This window comes from Carya illinoinensis, chromosome 4, assembly GCF_018687715.1.
Source record: "Carya illinoinensis cultivar Pawnee chromosome 4, C.illinoinensisPawnee_v1, whole genome shotgun sequence".
NCBI lineage: Eukaryota > Viridiplantae > Streptophyta > Magnoliopsida > Fagales > Juglandaceae > Carya > Carya illinoinensis.
The window spans coordinates 37,578,306-37,595,819 of record NC_056755.1 but is presented as its reverse complement, the minus strand read 5'-3'; the positions used below and the strand labels follow the sequence as shown (position 1 = coordinate 37,595,819).

The following is a 17,514-nucleotide window of genomic DNA, read 5'->3' as shown; positions in this document are numbered from 1 at the left end:
GGAGGCATTAATCAGCTTTAGTTATTACACTCATCATTTTGGTATCCCACGAGGAAGGTAAATATCGAACGGCCAAGAATCTGGTTCGCATTTCGCCATGACAGGGACAGGGTAAGTAGTTTGTGTAGCCGAGGGGTTGGACTAGCTCTCCTCCGTAGAGAAGGTCAGGTCATCGTAGGGATTGGTTGGGGCAGTTTGTAACTGTACCCACTCTCGTCCGTTGGCATCACATAGAAGGTAAGTGAGGGATAAGTTGGTGCTGATCCCACTCTTCGTCGTGGCGGAAGTTGGAGTAAGTTATCAGGTGGCCGAAGGGCCTGACCCGCTCTCCTCTTTAGGAGGGTGAACTAGCCTTTTGGAGCCCCACAAGGAGGTAAGTATCGGAAGTTTGGGATTGCATCCGCTCCCACATATTGACGCTCATGAGGAAGGTAAATTGTAGAGCAGCTGAAAGCTACCTCGCACTCGTCCACAAGAAGGATAGAGCAGCACTAAGGCATTATTTATCCCCTTGGTGCTTTGCGGGAGGTAACTTGTCATTGTAGATTTTGTTGACAAAGATTTACATTGATGGAGATATACGTTGAGGGTGATATCGGTTTGACACATTTTACTCCTAAAAAAATTCATACTTTCATTAATAAAGTTTATACAAGACAAAAGTGTAAATTTGCAAGGCTTCTAGGATCGTGGCGGTTTGCTCTCCTTGCTCTTCGTGATATGCGCCCCTCCACTCCTCCTCCAGCCTGACAAGGCGAATTGTCAACTAAGATCGACCGCAGCTTCATGTGAGGTGTATATCTCACTTCCTTCGCCGCCCTCTTCGTACGAGGCTTTACCCTTCTCAAAGGGCTGGGGGGCATGCTGGGTTTACCCCGCTAGCTCTAGGCTTCAGCTCCTGCATGTAGCACTCTCGCGCTAGGACCTGTTCTCCCTTGCTCTCCCTTACCCCCTGAGAGGTTGGGAACTCCATCTTCAGGTAGTAGGTAGAGGTGATTGCCTTCAGGCTGTTGAGGGTTGGCAGACCGATTATGGCTTTGTAGGACAATTGGGCCTTCACCACCAAGAAGTTGACCATGGTGAAGGTCATGTAGGGAGCATTGCTCGTAAAGACAGATAACATGATGGTCTCAATCAGTTGAACTGTCTCTCTGGAGAAACCCTTGAGTGGCATTGGAGCTAGTTGGAGTCTGGCGGCGTCCATCCCCATCCTGGTGAACGCTCCCTGGAAGAGGATGTTCGCTAAGCTGCCATGGTCGATGATGATCCTTCTCATAGTAAAGTTGGTGACTAATATGGTTACTACAAGGGCTTCATCATGAGCATTAAGGACCCCTTTCTCGCCGCTTTCTCTAAAGGAGATTGTGGAGGTTGGCTCGCTTCTTTTATACTTGGCCTGGCAGTACTCGGCTGAGTACACTTCTCTGTATCTAGCCTATCGGGCGTGAGCCTTTCCCCTGGATGAGGTCACACCTCCATTGACGAGGCCCTCCCACAATGGTCCTGATCTCCCCTTGCGGGGGTCCCTCTTGTCGCAGAGGATGGGGGAGGTTGCATGGGGGTCTTTGCTTAGATACCGTTTGCCTCGGGCTCTTTTCTCCCCTTGGCCTATTGTCCCTCTCGGTGCTTCTCTATCAGGACCACCCTCCTCCACACCTATTATGGCAGTCGAGTAGGGAGATATCTTTGTGCTAGCCAATCCAGCCGGTCTCTTCCTCCTCTCAAGGAATGACAATCTTCGGTGTTATGGGTGATATACTGATGGTAGGTGCAATAACGGCGAATGTCGTTCAAAGTTCTTCCGCTATCTCGATAAGGCCCCTCTCTCTCTTTATGATCTTTGTTTGCGAATCTTGTTGGTGGGTTGGCCTGGAAACAAGCTTGAGACTTCCAAGCCATCTTTGTGTAGGAGTAAGCAAAATACCCAGTAAATGCAGACTTACAAATCATTCAGGTTCTCGGAGTCATATATCCATATATTTGTTGTGATAACTATAATGTGAAAACTCTTAAGAAGGCAAATGCTGACTTACAAGTCAAATATTCATCTAACTTGAGATGAATTAGTTGATGCTTTTCTTATTTTCTACTAACAAAATGATAATGATAACTTTGCATATTGACACCTTGATATATTTTTAAAGCAACTGATTACATCTGCAGTTATAGTAAAGAAACCTACTTGCTTTCTAATAACATATTACCTTGAGATGGCAATCAATGTCCCCATATAAGCCTCTGTTACTCATTTCTTTGGCGATCTAGGTGAGAATCTTGAAACTTAAATTGCTATCCATATTATATGGCCAAAAAATCTTGTAACAAATGTATAGAGAATCAAGGCATCAACTCGTTTTGGTTCCCATTTTTTCAATTTTTGAGAAAATTTGAGAGCAATACTATTGTTATCTAGCTCAGCATTAAAGTTGCATAGAATGGTTACAAATGCTCTAAAGGTAAACCATATGAAACTATGTGGGTTCAGCCATATGAGCCATTCTCCTTCATTTCAATTTTTAATTGCAATTTTTGCTCTTTAGCTTCCAAAGTTAGTTGGTGTTCATTAAGTTTACGAAGATTTAGGGCACAAAGTTGTGAGTGCAAAGCAACAACAAATTTGTAGGAAACTAGTATATCTGTGAACATTATAAAGATTGTTTACGTATCCAAGTAAATTATTAGTGAGTTGTCATTAGGAGTCAATTTATACAGTTTAAAAATGACAATGATCTATTTTTCTTGAACCCTTTGGATGAACCTCTAATTTATAGTTAAATTTTCTTAAACTTTTGCTTAATTCGATGTTCACTAGGATATCAGTTAAAGTTCTTCACCATGCCTCAAAGTATTCAATATTTTTACCACCAGTGACTTGCTATCTCCATTGTCTATCAAGATGTTTTCTCCACTTGTTTGGAAGTGATATTTGTTTTATGGTTGAGACCCTATAGGGACCTGAAGGGATTTCATGAAACAATAAGTTGGGTAAAGGGAAAGAAAGCAGAACTCCTAAGTCTTCTAAACCATCTTCTTGCATTCAGGTATCCTCATCTTCCTGCTTACCCACCTAATGATTTTTATTCTATTTATTCATTTCATTTTTTGTTTTTAAACATTCTTATATGTGTTCTCAGGAAATACCAACAACATCTTATCCCCATTGGTCAAGCTGGTCAAGCTCAATGCAGGTTTGTGATGGCAATGCTTATTTTTTCGATTGTGGATATTAATGTTAGAAGCTAATTGATGAGCTCTCATTTAGGAATATTATGAAGCTATGCCACCTTCATTTTTTCCACCTTTCGTTGCTTCTTCAACTCCCCACCCCTATCTAAGGGGAAGCCAGGTGAATATATTCCCATTTTAGGTTATGTAGCGCAATACATTTTCTACATGGTAAAGGTTTTTATTATCTTTTTTTTTTTTGGCAAATTTGTAGCATTCGTTGATCCCAACATATGGGACATCAGCTCCATACCCTACTTTATATAATCATGGAAGTTCAAGCAACACTAAACAAATTGCTAATAAAAAATCTGCTTCCTCCCCTTTTTCCCCGTCTCATTTTCTTATTAGTGCTAAAAGTGGTACTGAGGGTACGTCAAATTAAAGGAATGAAAATAATGACCAAAAGGTACACCATATCTATGTTAATATTTTTTGCAGTATCACATGACCATATTGGATATTTTATAAAATTGATGCCAAACCCTGTAGGACTTTGCTGGAAGTAGAGAGGATGATTTCTAGGTGATGGTTGTGGATGGTATATTTTTCATCCTCAACCTAATTGTTCCTTCATATGTTACTTTGACTATTGATAATTTTGTGCTCATTACAACTTTTACAGGAGCCAATGCTCAGAGTACCACTATTGGTGGCACTGCTAAAGCTTCAGTTTACGGGAAGCCCATCTCTATGCCTAAAACTAATTGCCCTCTTCCCACATTTGTCCCTCAAGTTGGTTAGTTAGGTTTTGCAAACTTCATTTACTTAACATTAGCTTAATGACTTTCATTAAACTTTGCTTTATTCTTTTTTTTATATAAATGGAAATGAAACTGTATGTGATTTAGAGTTGGGTGAGAAAGGAGACAATGACATGGAAGAACATGAAAGTGTTGAAGATGTTAGATATTTTAACATGAACATTAATAATTAGATCTTCGATTTTCTATGATCCACAATAATAAATAAATACGTACATTTCTCTATCTATTTGATAGAGAATCTGACCTGATTATGAGAGAATGATCACCCTATCAACTTTACCTCCAAGTGTTTCCGGATGGCTAGAGGCACAATAATATTGTAGGTGAGAACCCTTTAACCCCTCAGTACTATTTATAGATTTCCGGCCATCATGAAATCTAGAGACTTTGTGTCCCACTATGATTGGATATAGAGGTATTCTAGTCCCACTATAACTCATAAATAAAGTGATAAGATTGAGTTAATCTAAACCCATTAGATATGGGTGTGTGGGACATAGAGTTTAAATAAAACTCTTACATTCTCCCACTTAGCCCATACACCCATAAAATAACATTTTCTGTTTTTGGGTTTATTATAGGAAATTAACCATATTGCACAAATTCATTTCCAGAAAACTTTCTTAGCTCAAAATACATTACATGAGTTCCGTAATATCAATGTCGAATCAACTACTAATGTGAGTCATGGCGTTCCTTTATTATATAATGAACAAATTCCCTTCCATGTACCACAACATCAGTAACTAATTTAACACGATCTTTAATTGAGACAATTAAGCCCAATACCTTGATGTCTTGGGTTCCAATTCATGTCTATTGTAGACATTATCTTGTCGTTATTCATCCATACCATTTAATGTACATATAAAGTGAAAAGACAAGAAAACATAAACATCCATAATAGATATCTTTCAATGTCCAGTAACAAAATACTCATCATATCAATGATTTATATAACATATTCACATTATGGGTATAAGCACTGAACCCATCTTTTCAACATGTTTTTTAAATTATAGTCGTTAACACACTATTGATATGGACATATTTGTTTTTATACTTTCTCCTTAACACTTGGGTATTTAAAATTTCATTAAATACTCATCATTTTGAGCAAAAAAAATACTCTGAATAATTCTTACCATACATTTTTAGCAGCTTGGCTATAAGTTGACAATTCCAAGTCTTAAGATAAATTTCTTCAGTCAGATACTATAAACTGTGGCCTCAGAGCATACCAGAAACTCAATCCCTATTAATGCACATGAAGCATTAAAAGATTTGCCTCATACTTTTTTATAAATAACTCTACTAGATAGCAAAATACATTTTCATAACTGTATTTTCCATCATTAGAGTAATCCCATAAAATAGGGCCTGAATATCCAGTTACCTTAAGAGTATCAGTTCTTCTTAAGACAACAATATAGTCTTTAATTTCTTGCAAATAACCTTGCACTCTTTTTACAGCTTTTGGGTTAAACATCCTTATGTTACTTTGGCAACAACCAAAGGTGCAGACTGAAAAATTGATATTCAACCTTAAAATGCATATACAGAATTTCTTTAATAACCTAATCAATTCGAGAATACTATAAAATACTGAGCATGTCACATTTTATTTTTCATGCAAAGTCTTTCAAAACTTTATGCAATGATACTGAAACAATCTTAACAGTCATAGTTTTGGTATTAAAATTCAATCTCAATTACGAATGATGTCTCATTCATAAATTTCATTTAGAGACATAACTTTAATATCATATTACTAACGATGACTCATAATTGTCAAAAAGTCACATACATGCATGACCATAAATACAAATATACTCCTACTGACTTACGGGTATATACATTAACAATAAATATTTTTTTAATCTCAAAAACAGTATTGGTATTATTAAATTTCATATACCAATTTTTAAAAAAGTGTTATCTCTTTTAGGTAATCATTTTATTCGTTTCTTGTAGACTTCAAACTTTTACTCTAAAATTGTTTTCACATTCACTTGATGTAACTCTAAACTATAATGAGTTACTAATGTCATAGTGATCCTCAATGAGTTCTTTCAGATTTAATAGAAAAAATCTCTAATTAATGCTCATTTCTAAGTGAAATCCTTAATTACAAATTTAACTTTAATTTATATCTTTCAACATTGCCATTGAAGTCAAGATTTTGTCTCCAAAACCCATTTCCATTCGACTTTTCATGCATTTCAGACAATTTAGACAAAATTACAAACTTTACATTGATCCATGGATTTCAATTACTCTTTTATGCATCAATCTTTTATAGAATCACTTATTTCTATAATTTGTGAAAACATATGTAAAATTTTATTTATTTCTATATCAGATTCAACTTTTAAAGATACACCACATAACTTAACCAAATAGTAAATCAAGAAGATTGCATGAGGTTACCTGTTCTGATGTCTCTATGGCCAATTCTTTAGTGTTGTTTCTCTGATGAGGTAAATGATCATTTGCTTGGTATTTCTCTGATGAGGTGAATGATCATTTGCTCGTTGTTCCATATTATCATTAAGATAATCGTAAAGGAAACTACAAAATTTTTTAAAAGTACGAGAATGCACATCACAATAATCACATTTATAGTTTCCATACTCCCACTAATTTTGCCAACCATAAGAAATTTGATATTTCAATTTTCTCAAAATTCCAACCATAAGTAGAAACAATACAGCTTAGATCATTTGAATCTCCTTAAATAATCAGTAATAATAATGTACCCAATAACTATTATAAGATTCAATAATCTTTCATTTGGGTTATAAATTATTACTTTAATTTGACTACCCATACATGAATATGCCTTAAAACAATTCATGATTTAAAAATAAATCATTAAGGCTAAAAACACAATATAAATTCTAAACTATTATGATATAAGTTCTAAACCATTATAGCCCAATTCTTAATATTTTTCATGACACTATTTCAATCCAATTCAATGATTTTCACATTTCAATCTAACTGTAATTCCTCTCCATGAGAAGTACTACAAGAATTACTAATGGCTTGAGACTTCTCATGTAGCAGATAGATACATTCATATCATGAAAATCATCTATAAAAGTAATGAAATACTTATATCAAATATTATAGGGAAAAAGATTTACATGCGTCTATATGTATTATCTTAAGAAAATCTCCATTTCTTATGGCATCTTTTATTGATATGTTTCATTTATTTTCCTTTTATACAAATCAACACACGTCCTGAGAATATAAAATCTAAATGCGAAAAATATTTTATTTACTAATCTCTTTCACTTTTCTTAAAGATATCCTCCAAACTTTTATGCCACAAATTATATTTCAAATTCTATGCCATAAATTGTAAAAGCTTTCATAAATCATTTTTCCCTTTGGCTCCTGTACATACCTCATGACTGAAAAAACTTTTAACAAAAACATTATTATGAAGGCATGACAAATAAAATTTTATTGGAAGGGACAAAAAAAACCACATAAATGGCAGTTTGAAACAAATTGAAATTTGAACATTTTTACTCGAGTTCAACAATTAAAATAAGTATAAACATTTATAGAATGAAACTTATACAGACAAAATAAAAATTTTGCACTCGAGTTTAACCTAAAAAGTATGTATAAACATGTATAAGATATGATTCAAAACAAACTTATTTGGTTTGCCCTTTCCTTCGAATTATGTCTTATGCTTAGGGCACATAAACCTTCATGTGTCACTATTTCTTTCAAACTTCAATTGACACAATTCTTATATTTTCATCATAATTATTTCATTCCTTTTTGAAAAAGAAAAAAAAAATACTAACTAGTCAAATGAATTATATCTAGCTAACAACCATGCTATTAACTTGTTCATATCTCATTATTTTAATGAAATAATAATGCCTTTAAAGTAAACCATTATGTACAAAAATTCATACAGTTTAATATGTAAGTAGTTAAACATTGTACTTTTCTGACCTTTATCACTATTATTAATGATAATTGATGTTAAACATAAAAAGCTCTTAGTGTAAATTTGATATGCTCATGTTTCTCTTTATTAGAGTCCATTCTATATATGAAACTTGTAATGATATTCATATACTTATTGCAAGAAAAGCATTTTGATCACTTTAATATTTTGAGTTCGTCACTCATAAACAATAATAGAATTTTAATCATTATGGATGAACTAATAGTGTCATCGAGATCTTTCCCCTCCTTTTAGGAGTGAATCCCAATGTACAAAATGTTCCTTCCAGTTTTAATTTCAGAATTTAAATCATACATTATCAAGAATTTAAACTATTATGAATGAACTAATAAGTTCATTTAGGTCCTTCCTTTGGGAATGAGTCCCAATACACAAAGTGTTCCCTCCAATTTTAAATTATGTAGATGAACTAGCTGTATCATAAGAATTCTCCTTTAGGAGTAAACTCTAATACACAAATTGTTCCCTCCAATATTAAATTCTGTGGATGAATTAGTTGTATCATCATAATTCTCTTTTGGGAGTAAACTCTAACATACAAAGTGTTTCCTCTAATATTAAATTCTATAGATGAACTAGTTGTATCATCAGAAGTCTCCTTTGGGAGTAAACTTTGATATACAAAGTGTTCCCTCCAACCTTTCTTTAATAGATGAATTAGTAGTGTCATTAAAACCCTACTTTGGGAGTAGATCTTAATGCACAAAATTGTTCACTCCAACCTTAATTTGATGGAAAAACTAGTAGTGTCATCAAGACCCTCATTTGGGAGTAGATCTCGACACACAAAATTATTCACTCGATCATATCCACCTTACTATGGAATTTAATGATTTTTCACCAAAATTTAAGATAAGTCTTGTACCTTTGGATAACAAATCTTTTCTTTAATTTTAATGTGAATCATTTGCTCCATATTGGATAATATATATATATGGCATGATAATAAGAACCAAAATAAACAATTCATACATGTATTTAATAATAATAACATGTACATAAGATTTAATGCATGTAAATAATAGCATGCATATGACATTTAATACATGTATTTAACAATAATAACATGCATATAAATTTAATAATTTTCATACATGTAGATAACAATAACATGTATATAGGATTGAATAAAATTTTCATACATGTACATAATAACATGTATTTAATAAAATTTTCATACATGTAGATGACAATAATAACATGTATATAACAATAATTTAAATAAGAACCACAAAATTAAACAATTCGTACATGTATTTAACAGTGAGGACATAAAAGAAAATAAAATTTCAGATTTTTTTTAAATAAATAAATAAAGTAAGAGTATTTTAATCTGACCGGTCCGAGTCTGAACCAAACTAGTTCAGAAAACCGATTTGAGACCCGGTTTATGGTCAAATACCATAAACCGGGTCTTATGAAAGGAAACCCTAAGATGCCTGCACCCTTTTCTTCTCTTCAACCTCTAGTTGCCGCACAACCTTCTTCCAGCCCTTAAGCTGCGCGACTGCAGTTGCGGTCTGGCGCCGGCAAGGAGAGGCAGGCAAGGGCTTCCGTCCACCTCCTATCGTTGACCTCTAGGTCATATTCCTTTTTTTTTTTTGTTACAAAAAAACTCTATGCTGCTGTTACTGGGGCTTTTAAAGCCCCCAACGCCACCATTACAGAGGCATCGACTAGGAGGTTCTCACCCTCATGGCGATGCTGACCTCCCCTTAGCCGATAAAACCTTAAATAGGTAGGGACTTTGAGCTTCTCAAACCCTTTACGGTAGCACCGTGTTTTCGGTGATTGGGCTCCTTAGCCCCTTTACCCCGGCGTCGTGTTGAGGCACCAGCCACCATACACAACAACTACACCATACATAGCGGCTCACACGTTCCCAAACTTCCTTCCCATAGTAACACATACAACACAACAGTTGACGACTCATGGTTCCTCAACATGCAATCAATGTAAACAATACACAGAGGAAAGCATTAAATAAAATCAAAAGTAATGCACAGTACGGCAAAGGGAGAGATAGATAAACTGGAAACTGAATACATTAATGAATGTGTATCGCTGCATGGATTTTTGAAAAAACTACAATAAAAGAGAGTCTCGTAATTACCCTTTCAGATAAACAAGACAATCTTTTATTCTTTTATAGAATGATAAAATTACATATGCAAAAGTATATATAAAACCAAATATTTATTTACTGTATATTTTATGAAGATCATAAAAAATCTACAACCTGATGCTCTGATATCACATGTTAGATATTTTAACATGAACATTAATAATTAGATCTTCGATTTTCTATGATCCACAATAATAAAATAATAATAAATAAATACGTACATTTCTATATCTATTTGATAAAGAATCTGACCTGACTATGAGAAAATGATCACCCTAATAACTTTACCTCCAAGTGTCTCCAAATGGCTAGAGGTACAATAATATTGTAGGTGAGAACCCTTTAACCCCTCAGTGCTATTTATAGATTTACGGCCATCATGAAATCTAAAGATTTTATGTCCCACTATGATTGGATATAGAGGCATTCTAGTCCCACTATAACTTAATAAATTAAGTGATAAGATTGAGTTAATCTAAACCCATTAGATATGGGTGTGTGGGACATAAAGTTTAAATAAAACTCTTACAAAAGAACCCAGGTACAGTATGAAGTTTAGTTCCGAACAAGAACTTTGCAAATATTACAGGCAATATGCCAAGAAAACAGGTTTTGCGCTGATACATCAAAGATCTAAAAAGAAACCAGGTGGAAAAGTTAAATACCTCACCCTTGCATGTGCTCGTTTTGGCAAGGCAAGACCTAGCACGCATAATATTTCAAAGCCATGTCCAACAACAAAAACGGAGTGTAAAGCTAAGATTAATGCAATGTTTCTTTTTGGCTACTGGCTTGTAACTACTGTTGAGCTTGCCCACAATCATGCATTAAGCCAAAACGAATCAATCTTTTTTAGATGCCAAAGGAAGCTAGATCCTATCATGAAAAGAAAGATTGAGCTTAAGCTGAAAGACATATGAACAAGAGCTTTAACCCACTTGTTGAAGGAGAGGGGGTCAAGAATCTTTCATCTACAGAGAAAGATCACCCCAATTTTATTGATGAGGAAAGATATCTTTAGCTTAGCAAATGAGGTGGTGCAGCACTTTGTAAGTTTTTCCAGAGAATGGAAGGAAGGAGTAATGGCTTTTATTCTGTGATGAATTTTAATAATGATAATAGGTTGAGAAAATACCAATTGTTCCTTTTGGGGATAAGTAGGGCAACATATAAAAGTTTTGGGGATGTCGTTACATTTGACACAATATACTTGACTAATAGGCACAAAATACCAATTGTTGTTTTTATGGGTGTGAATCATCATGGTCAATCAATATTTTTTGGAGCAGGCTTAATATCAAGTTAGGATGCATACACATTTGTATGGTTATTTCAAATATTTTTGGAATGCATGAATGGTCAAACTCTAAGTGCAATTGTGACAGATCAAGATAAGGCTATAAAAAGTGCTGTTGCAATAGTTTTTCCAAGAATCCGATATAGATTTTGTCTATAGTGCATTATGAGAAAACTTCCAGAAAAGCTTGGATCGTATGCACAATACACTTGTGGCTTAAAAAGTGTCATACAGAACTGTCTATATGATTCTCAAACTTGTGATAAATTTGAGAAGAGCTGGCAAATGCTACTTGATACTTATAATCTTCATGACAATGCATGGTTACGTGGGTTATATAGTGAACAGATGACAATGCATGGTTACGTGGGTTATATAGTGAACAGACTTATTGGGTACCGGCATATTTGAAGGATGTATTTTGGGCTAGAATGAGTATTACGCGAAAGCGTGAGAATGCGAATACATATTTTGATGGTTTTCTGCACTCAAAGACCATAGTGAAGGATTTTTTTGACCAATTTGACAGCGTTTTGAGAAAAAAGATTGATAATGAGGATAAAGCTGATTTCAATTCTTTTAATAGCATGATTTCATGTATATCTCCTTCTCTCATAAAGAAAAAAATTCAAGATATGTACACCATTGCAAAGTTCAAAGAAGTCCAACAAGAGTTTGTGGGGATGATATCTTGCAATTGTTCATAAAGCATGCTGACTAGTTTCTGTTTCCTTCTAACAGATTGGACATAATTAATCATCCTTTCCTATTATTTTTCTAATCTTAGTTGCTTTATTTAATTTAGATTATTAGTAGTTACGGAATTCGTATATACACATTATCTAAGGAAATGAGTTTTTCGATGATCCTAAAATTAAAATCAGTTAGAAAAGATAAGTAATAGGATAAACTTGTTAATGTGGAATATCATCTAAAATACAATAGAATATGTTCTATCCAATTAACAAACATATATGGTCATTAATATGGTCAGAATTCAAAAAAAGACTGGAAAAGGGCCCGACATGTAGCCTATATATGATCAGAATCAAAAAAGCCTACTTGATAACTTATTGTCGTAGGCATACAAAAAGTATGTTGAATTTGTTATACTAATATTCCACGTATGGTGCTAACTGCATGTAGTGAACGTGTTTTGCATTCCTGCTAATGGTCTCCGACAACTTGCACGAAGAAAATAAAAAAGGGCGGTGGCTTAGTGTGGTATGGGATATCTCTAATGCCCAAATTAGGATGAAGTGTGTAGAGTATTTCGATTAGGGGTGTAGCGGTATAGTTTTGGATTTCTTTTAGAACCAAACTAGTATACATCGATTTTAAAAATTTAAATATCGGTACCGGACCGATTTACTATTAAATGTAAGCTTCCCTTTTTTTCGATTTCAATTCAGTTCAAATTTTCTAGTTTTACAGATAAACAAAAGCATACTTCAAAAAATTATATATAATATAAAAAATCATATAAAAATATTTTAGATATAATATAAAAAATTTAAAGTAATATATATATATATATGTATCAGTCTGGTTTGGTTCAAACTGGTGCTATAAAAATCAAGATTAGAATAGTACTGATTTTGCTAAATAGGAACTAGTACTGGACAAGACTAGTTTAGAATTAAATTGAATCCACCGGTTTGGTCTGATTTACCGGTTTTCTATTTTTTTTAAAGCCTTGATTTCAGTTCTCAAAAAATGGTCTAGAAGTTACCTTTGGCATGTGCCTTGACCAAAGGATATAGAAGATGTCAGGCCATGGCAATTCCTGCTTAGACGTATGGAGCCAGCTACAAAAAAATCTACAGCATGATGAGCTAGGTAAAGCTTCTATGATTGCCCTGCTGATCTAGTATAGAAGGAATAATATTATACATGGGAAAGGCTTCTCTCACCCAATCTCTATTGTCACCAAAACAAAAGTGGAGCTTCAAAACTTTATTAATACTGAGCAGGGTTGGCTCAATCGTAAGCCAGTTAAGCTATTGCTTAAGGCCTCCACCTTATATAAGGTTTTTAAAATTAAAATTGAGGTATTTTCTTTTTTTTTTGAAAAAAATAAAAACCATTTCATTATATAAAATTTTAAATCATTTTTATATTTTTTTAATGTTTGCAAGGCCTTATAATATTAAATTTAATATTTAATACAATGAATTATTTATATTTTAAATAATTTTTAAGATTTTATTAAATTGAGATACTAAATTTGTATTGAGACCTCATTTTAAGTTGTAGTATTTAATATAAATTCAAAAAAAAAATTATTTAAAAATTTTAAATAAAATGTCATTTTATTAAAAATTTTAAAAATATTCTATATAATAATTTATATTTAATTGTATTAATCTATTGTGATTAGTTAAAAAGTAAATTTTATTAAAAATAGTGTTAATTTAAATTTTAAATATGAAGAAATCGGTATTAGTACGCATATTAGTACGCGACTTTACTTATATGTAGCAAAACTCATAACAAAAAGTCACTTTTAATTATTATGGATCAAAAATTAACTGTAATAGATTATGTAAAGTTAAAAAATTTGATTTTTATCTACAATATTTATAAAAGTAAAGTTAAATTTAATTTGAACTATTCAATGACCAGATGTTTAGTTTATTACTTTTTTAGTAACACTCTCTCTCTTACCTCAATATTTTCTCAAAAAATTCTCAGTTTCTTTAACTTTTATTACAGTAATTAATGTCAACAAGGGTTATTAGTATTATATTGAATTTTAGAATTTAATTAGATATTTGTAATTATTAATACTAAATGATCATTAAAAATATGATTTGTTAACCAATAATTTAATTATAATATAATTACTAATTAACATATAATTAATATAATAGTAAAATATGATATAAATAAATATATTAATTTAATATTATTTTATTATTATATAAAAAAATAAATAAATAATTTAATATAAAAATTTGTGTGAATGAAATAATTAAAAGTTAAATTCAATTTATTTCATAAAAAAAAATTTACCTTTAATTTTAGCTAATCATTGAGGATGTTCAAAGGTTGGAGTAAAGTTAGCTAATCATTGGGATGCTCGAAGATTGGAGTAAAGTTAGTTGGGGGAGTCCTAATCTAACTGGCTACCAGTCAGACTTACGTTTAAAGCTCCCTTTCAGTACGTACTCAATAATTAAAATTTGCTGTCAACAGTCGCGAAGAGTTTGGAATTATGTGTGATACTATTAATATATCCTATAAATCTCTCTCGGTTCCTTATAAATCAAGTCAAGCCAAAGAAAAAATAAAGAGTGATCAAAGCTCATCAGGAAAAAATCAACATGTTACAGTTTTGGCATTTTCATTTGGCAGCCATCCCTGGCCTTTACTCAACCTAACTTCCAGATTAGCATTGGCCGCCCCTGACGTGAGTTTCTCCTTCCTCCACACTGCCAAATCCAACCAAAAGCTCTCTGCCACCTCAGAAGCTCACCTCCCACACAAACTTAAATCTTACGATGTTGCGGATGGCGTGCCGGAGGGACATGTCCTCACTCCCGGGAATCCCCCCGAGGAAGTGGAGCTGTTCCTTGAGGCTGCACCTGAGAGCTTCCGAAAAGGCATGGATATGGCAGTGACCGAGACTGGGCAGCAAAAGATCACCTGCATCTTGAACGATGCTTTCTTGGTATTTGGCTGCGATATGGCTGCGGACATGGATGTAAAGTGGGTCCCTTTATACGTTCCCGCACCCTACGACCTCTCTGCCCACATTTACAGTGCTCTCATCCACGAGACTTATGCTAAAGCTTGCGGTGGCCGTGAAGCTCATGGTAATGGCGGTGCAGGGGGAGATCTAAATCCTATTGACAAAACCCTAGATGCCATTCCAGGACTCTCCGTAATGCGCTTCGGTGACTTACCCCAAGAAATACTTGATCAAGGTAATCACTCAAATTCTTCACCAATTTTAGCACGCGCACTGCACAGAATTAGGGAGGTCCTGCCACGAGCAAATGCTGTTGTCATGAACTCTTTCCAAGAACTAAACTCAACCATACTCACCGATAATCTCAAGTCCAAGTTCCAAGACATTCTGTATGTGGGTTTTCTCACATTAATAGTCCCAACTCCACCCCTACCTCCATCGCATTCAGACGCCACAGGCTGTCTACCATGGTTGGACGAGCAAAAGCCAACATCGGTAGCATATATAAGCTTTGGAACAGTGGCGGCGGTGCCACCCCACGAGTTTGCAGCTTTAGCAGAGGCGCTGGAAGCGGCGGTGCCACCCCTTCTTTGGTCTCTTAGGGAAAACTTTATAGCATTTCTGCCGAACGGGTTCCTCGAGAGGACAAGGAAGCAAGGAAAAATAGTTCCCTGGGCACCCCAGGCTCATGTCTTGTCACATAAAGTAGTAGGCGTGTTCGTTACACACTGTGGATACCACTCTGTGTTTGAAAGCCTTTTCGGTGAGGTTCCGATGATCTGCCGGCCGATCTTTGGCGACCATAAGATGAACGGACGGATAGAGGACGTGTGGGGGATAGGGGTTAGGGTTGAGGGAGGGGTGTTTAGAAAGAAGGGAATGGTCAAGAGCTTGGAGCTCGTTCTTGGAAATGATCAACATGGAAGGAGGATGAGGGAGAAGATCAGAGGTCTTAAAGAGCTTGTAGTGAAAGCTGCCGGACCTGATGGGATTGCTTCCAAAGATTTCAAAACTTTGCTTGAGCTAATTATCAGTACCAAGATCACCATCTCCAGATAATTTGTCATTTTCATTTTATCTTATTTTCTTTCAAGCCCTGTACGTACGTTTGGGGTGTTCATTATATTGTCTGTGTGGTTTTGCTCCTTTCTTTTCCGAGAGAATGCTATAATGAAGTGGGTACGCAGTCATTTATAAAGTGTGCAGTACTGTGAACGACAATAATAATAATAATAATAATAATAATAAAATTCATGAGATCAGCCTGCTTACTTAAATTAGAAACAAAACTACCGTTTGGCTATTGAAATTTTTCATCTCATCATTAAATACAAAATTCTTATTTTATTATTATAACTTTTCCAATTACTCATACAAAATATAATAAATAATTCAATTTTTTCTTAATTTTTTTAAATCTTAAAATAATAATAATATTAAAATATAATATTTTAATATTTACTCTTAAAACTCAAAATTTTCATCTGAAAATTCACTACAACAAATATGGCTTTTAGTGACAGATTATAAATAGTGACGGTTTCCAAACTGTGACTAAAACGTATTTACTGTGACGGTTTGTGAGAACTATCACTAAATGTTGGGCAAGAATTTCAAAACGTTCGGACGTTTCACATAATACGTTCGCACGTCACAGTAACGTTCGAATGTTATGTATAAATTACGTGCGAACGTAAAAAAATTAGCGCGAACGTTCGAACGTTTTAACTATTTACGTGCGAACGTAAATATATTAGCGTCAATGTTCGAACGTTAATGTGATAAAGTTCGAACGTTATATGTTAAATTACATAAATTAACCATAATATATATTTTTTTAATAGTAAGGTTGAGTAACGTGATATTAAAAAAAATTAAGAGTAGAAATTAAGCTACACAATACATACATTAAATATGTGTGTCCATTACATATGTCGAAAATAAAAAATGATCGAATGATAAATTTTTACAAATCACTTTCAGAACTGCTGGTTTACAAAAGATCGAAACTCCTCAGTCAATGTCTCAACCTTATTGTTTAGCACATCTACATGATGTGCAAGATGTGCGACAGCCTGATCTATATGTGCAATCTGTCTATCGATCTGTCGGTCTATATGCGCCTTCATATCTGTCATCATTGTATCAACCCAAGCAGGTCGCACATCCCCAGCAGATGTAACTCCCGGCTGCTGACTAGTACTCGCCGACGGGTGAGCAACATCGGCCCCAGACTCAGTCGGGGGAACAAGATCTGGCGTAGGACCAGACTGACGCCGAGCTGAGCCTCTCCCCTGTCCAATGCTCCGGCGATGTGTGGTTATGTCGATAGGGCTCATCTGGTTTATCACCATCTCCTCCGCCTGTCGTGGCACTCCTCGGGCTAGTAATAAGCGGCTGATGATG

At 34.4% G+C, this 17,514-nt stretch overlaps 1 protein-coding gene across 1 annotated transcript; it reads left to right on the top strand.

Annotated features, from left to right (window-relative positions):
* The first annotated feature begins 1,541 nt into the window (after positions 1–1,541).
* LOC122306482 (anthocyanidin 3-O-glucosyltransferase UFGT-like) lies at positions 1,542–16,167 on the top strand. The gene is made up of 5 exons (XM_043118913.1): positions 1,542–1,672; positions 1,769–1,911; positions 3,135–3,188; positions 3,851–3,964; positions 14,750–16,167. The coding sequence occupies exons 1-5, from the start codon at positions 1,542–1,544 to the stop codon at positions 16,165–16,167; spliced, it is 1,860 nt and encodes a 619-aa protein (XP_042974847.1).
* The last annotated feature ends 1,347 nt before the right edge of the window (positions 16,168–17,514 follow it).

Coding starts and splice junctions, on each gene's coding strand:
- LOC122306482 (XM_043118913.1), top strand. CDS start 1,542: ATGGGGGAGGTTGCATGGGGGTCTTTGCTTAGATACCGTTTGCCTCGG. Junction 3,189..3,850: donor GCTGGTCAAGCTCAATGCAG/GTTTGTGATGGC, acceptor CAACTTTTACAG/GAGCCAATGCTCAGAGTACC. Junction 3,965..14,749: donor CACATTTGTCCCTCAAGTTG/GTTAGTTAGGTT, acceptor AACATGTTACAG/TTTTGGCATTTTCATTTGGC.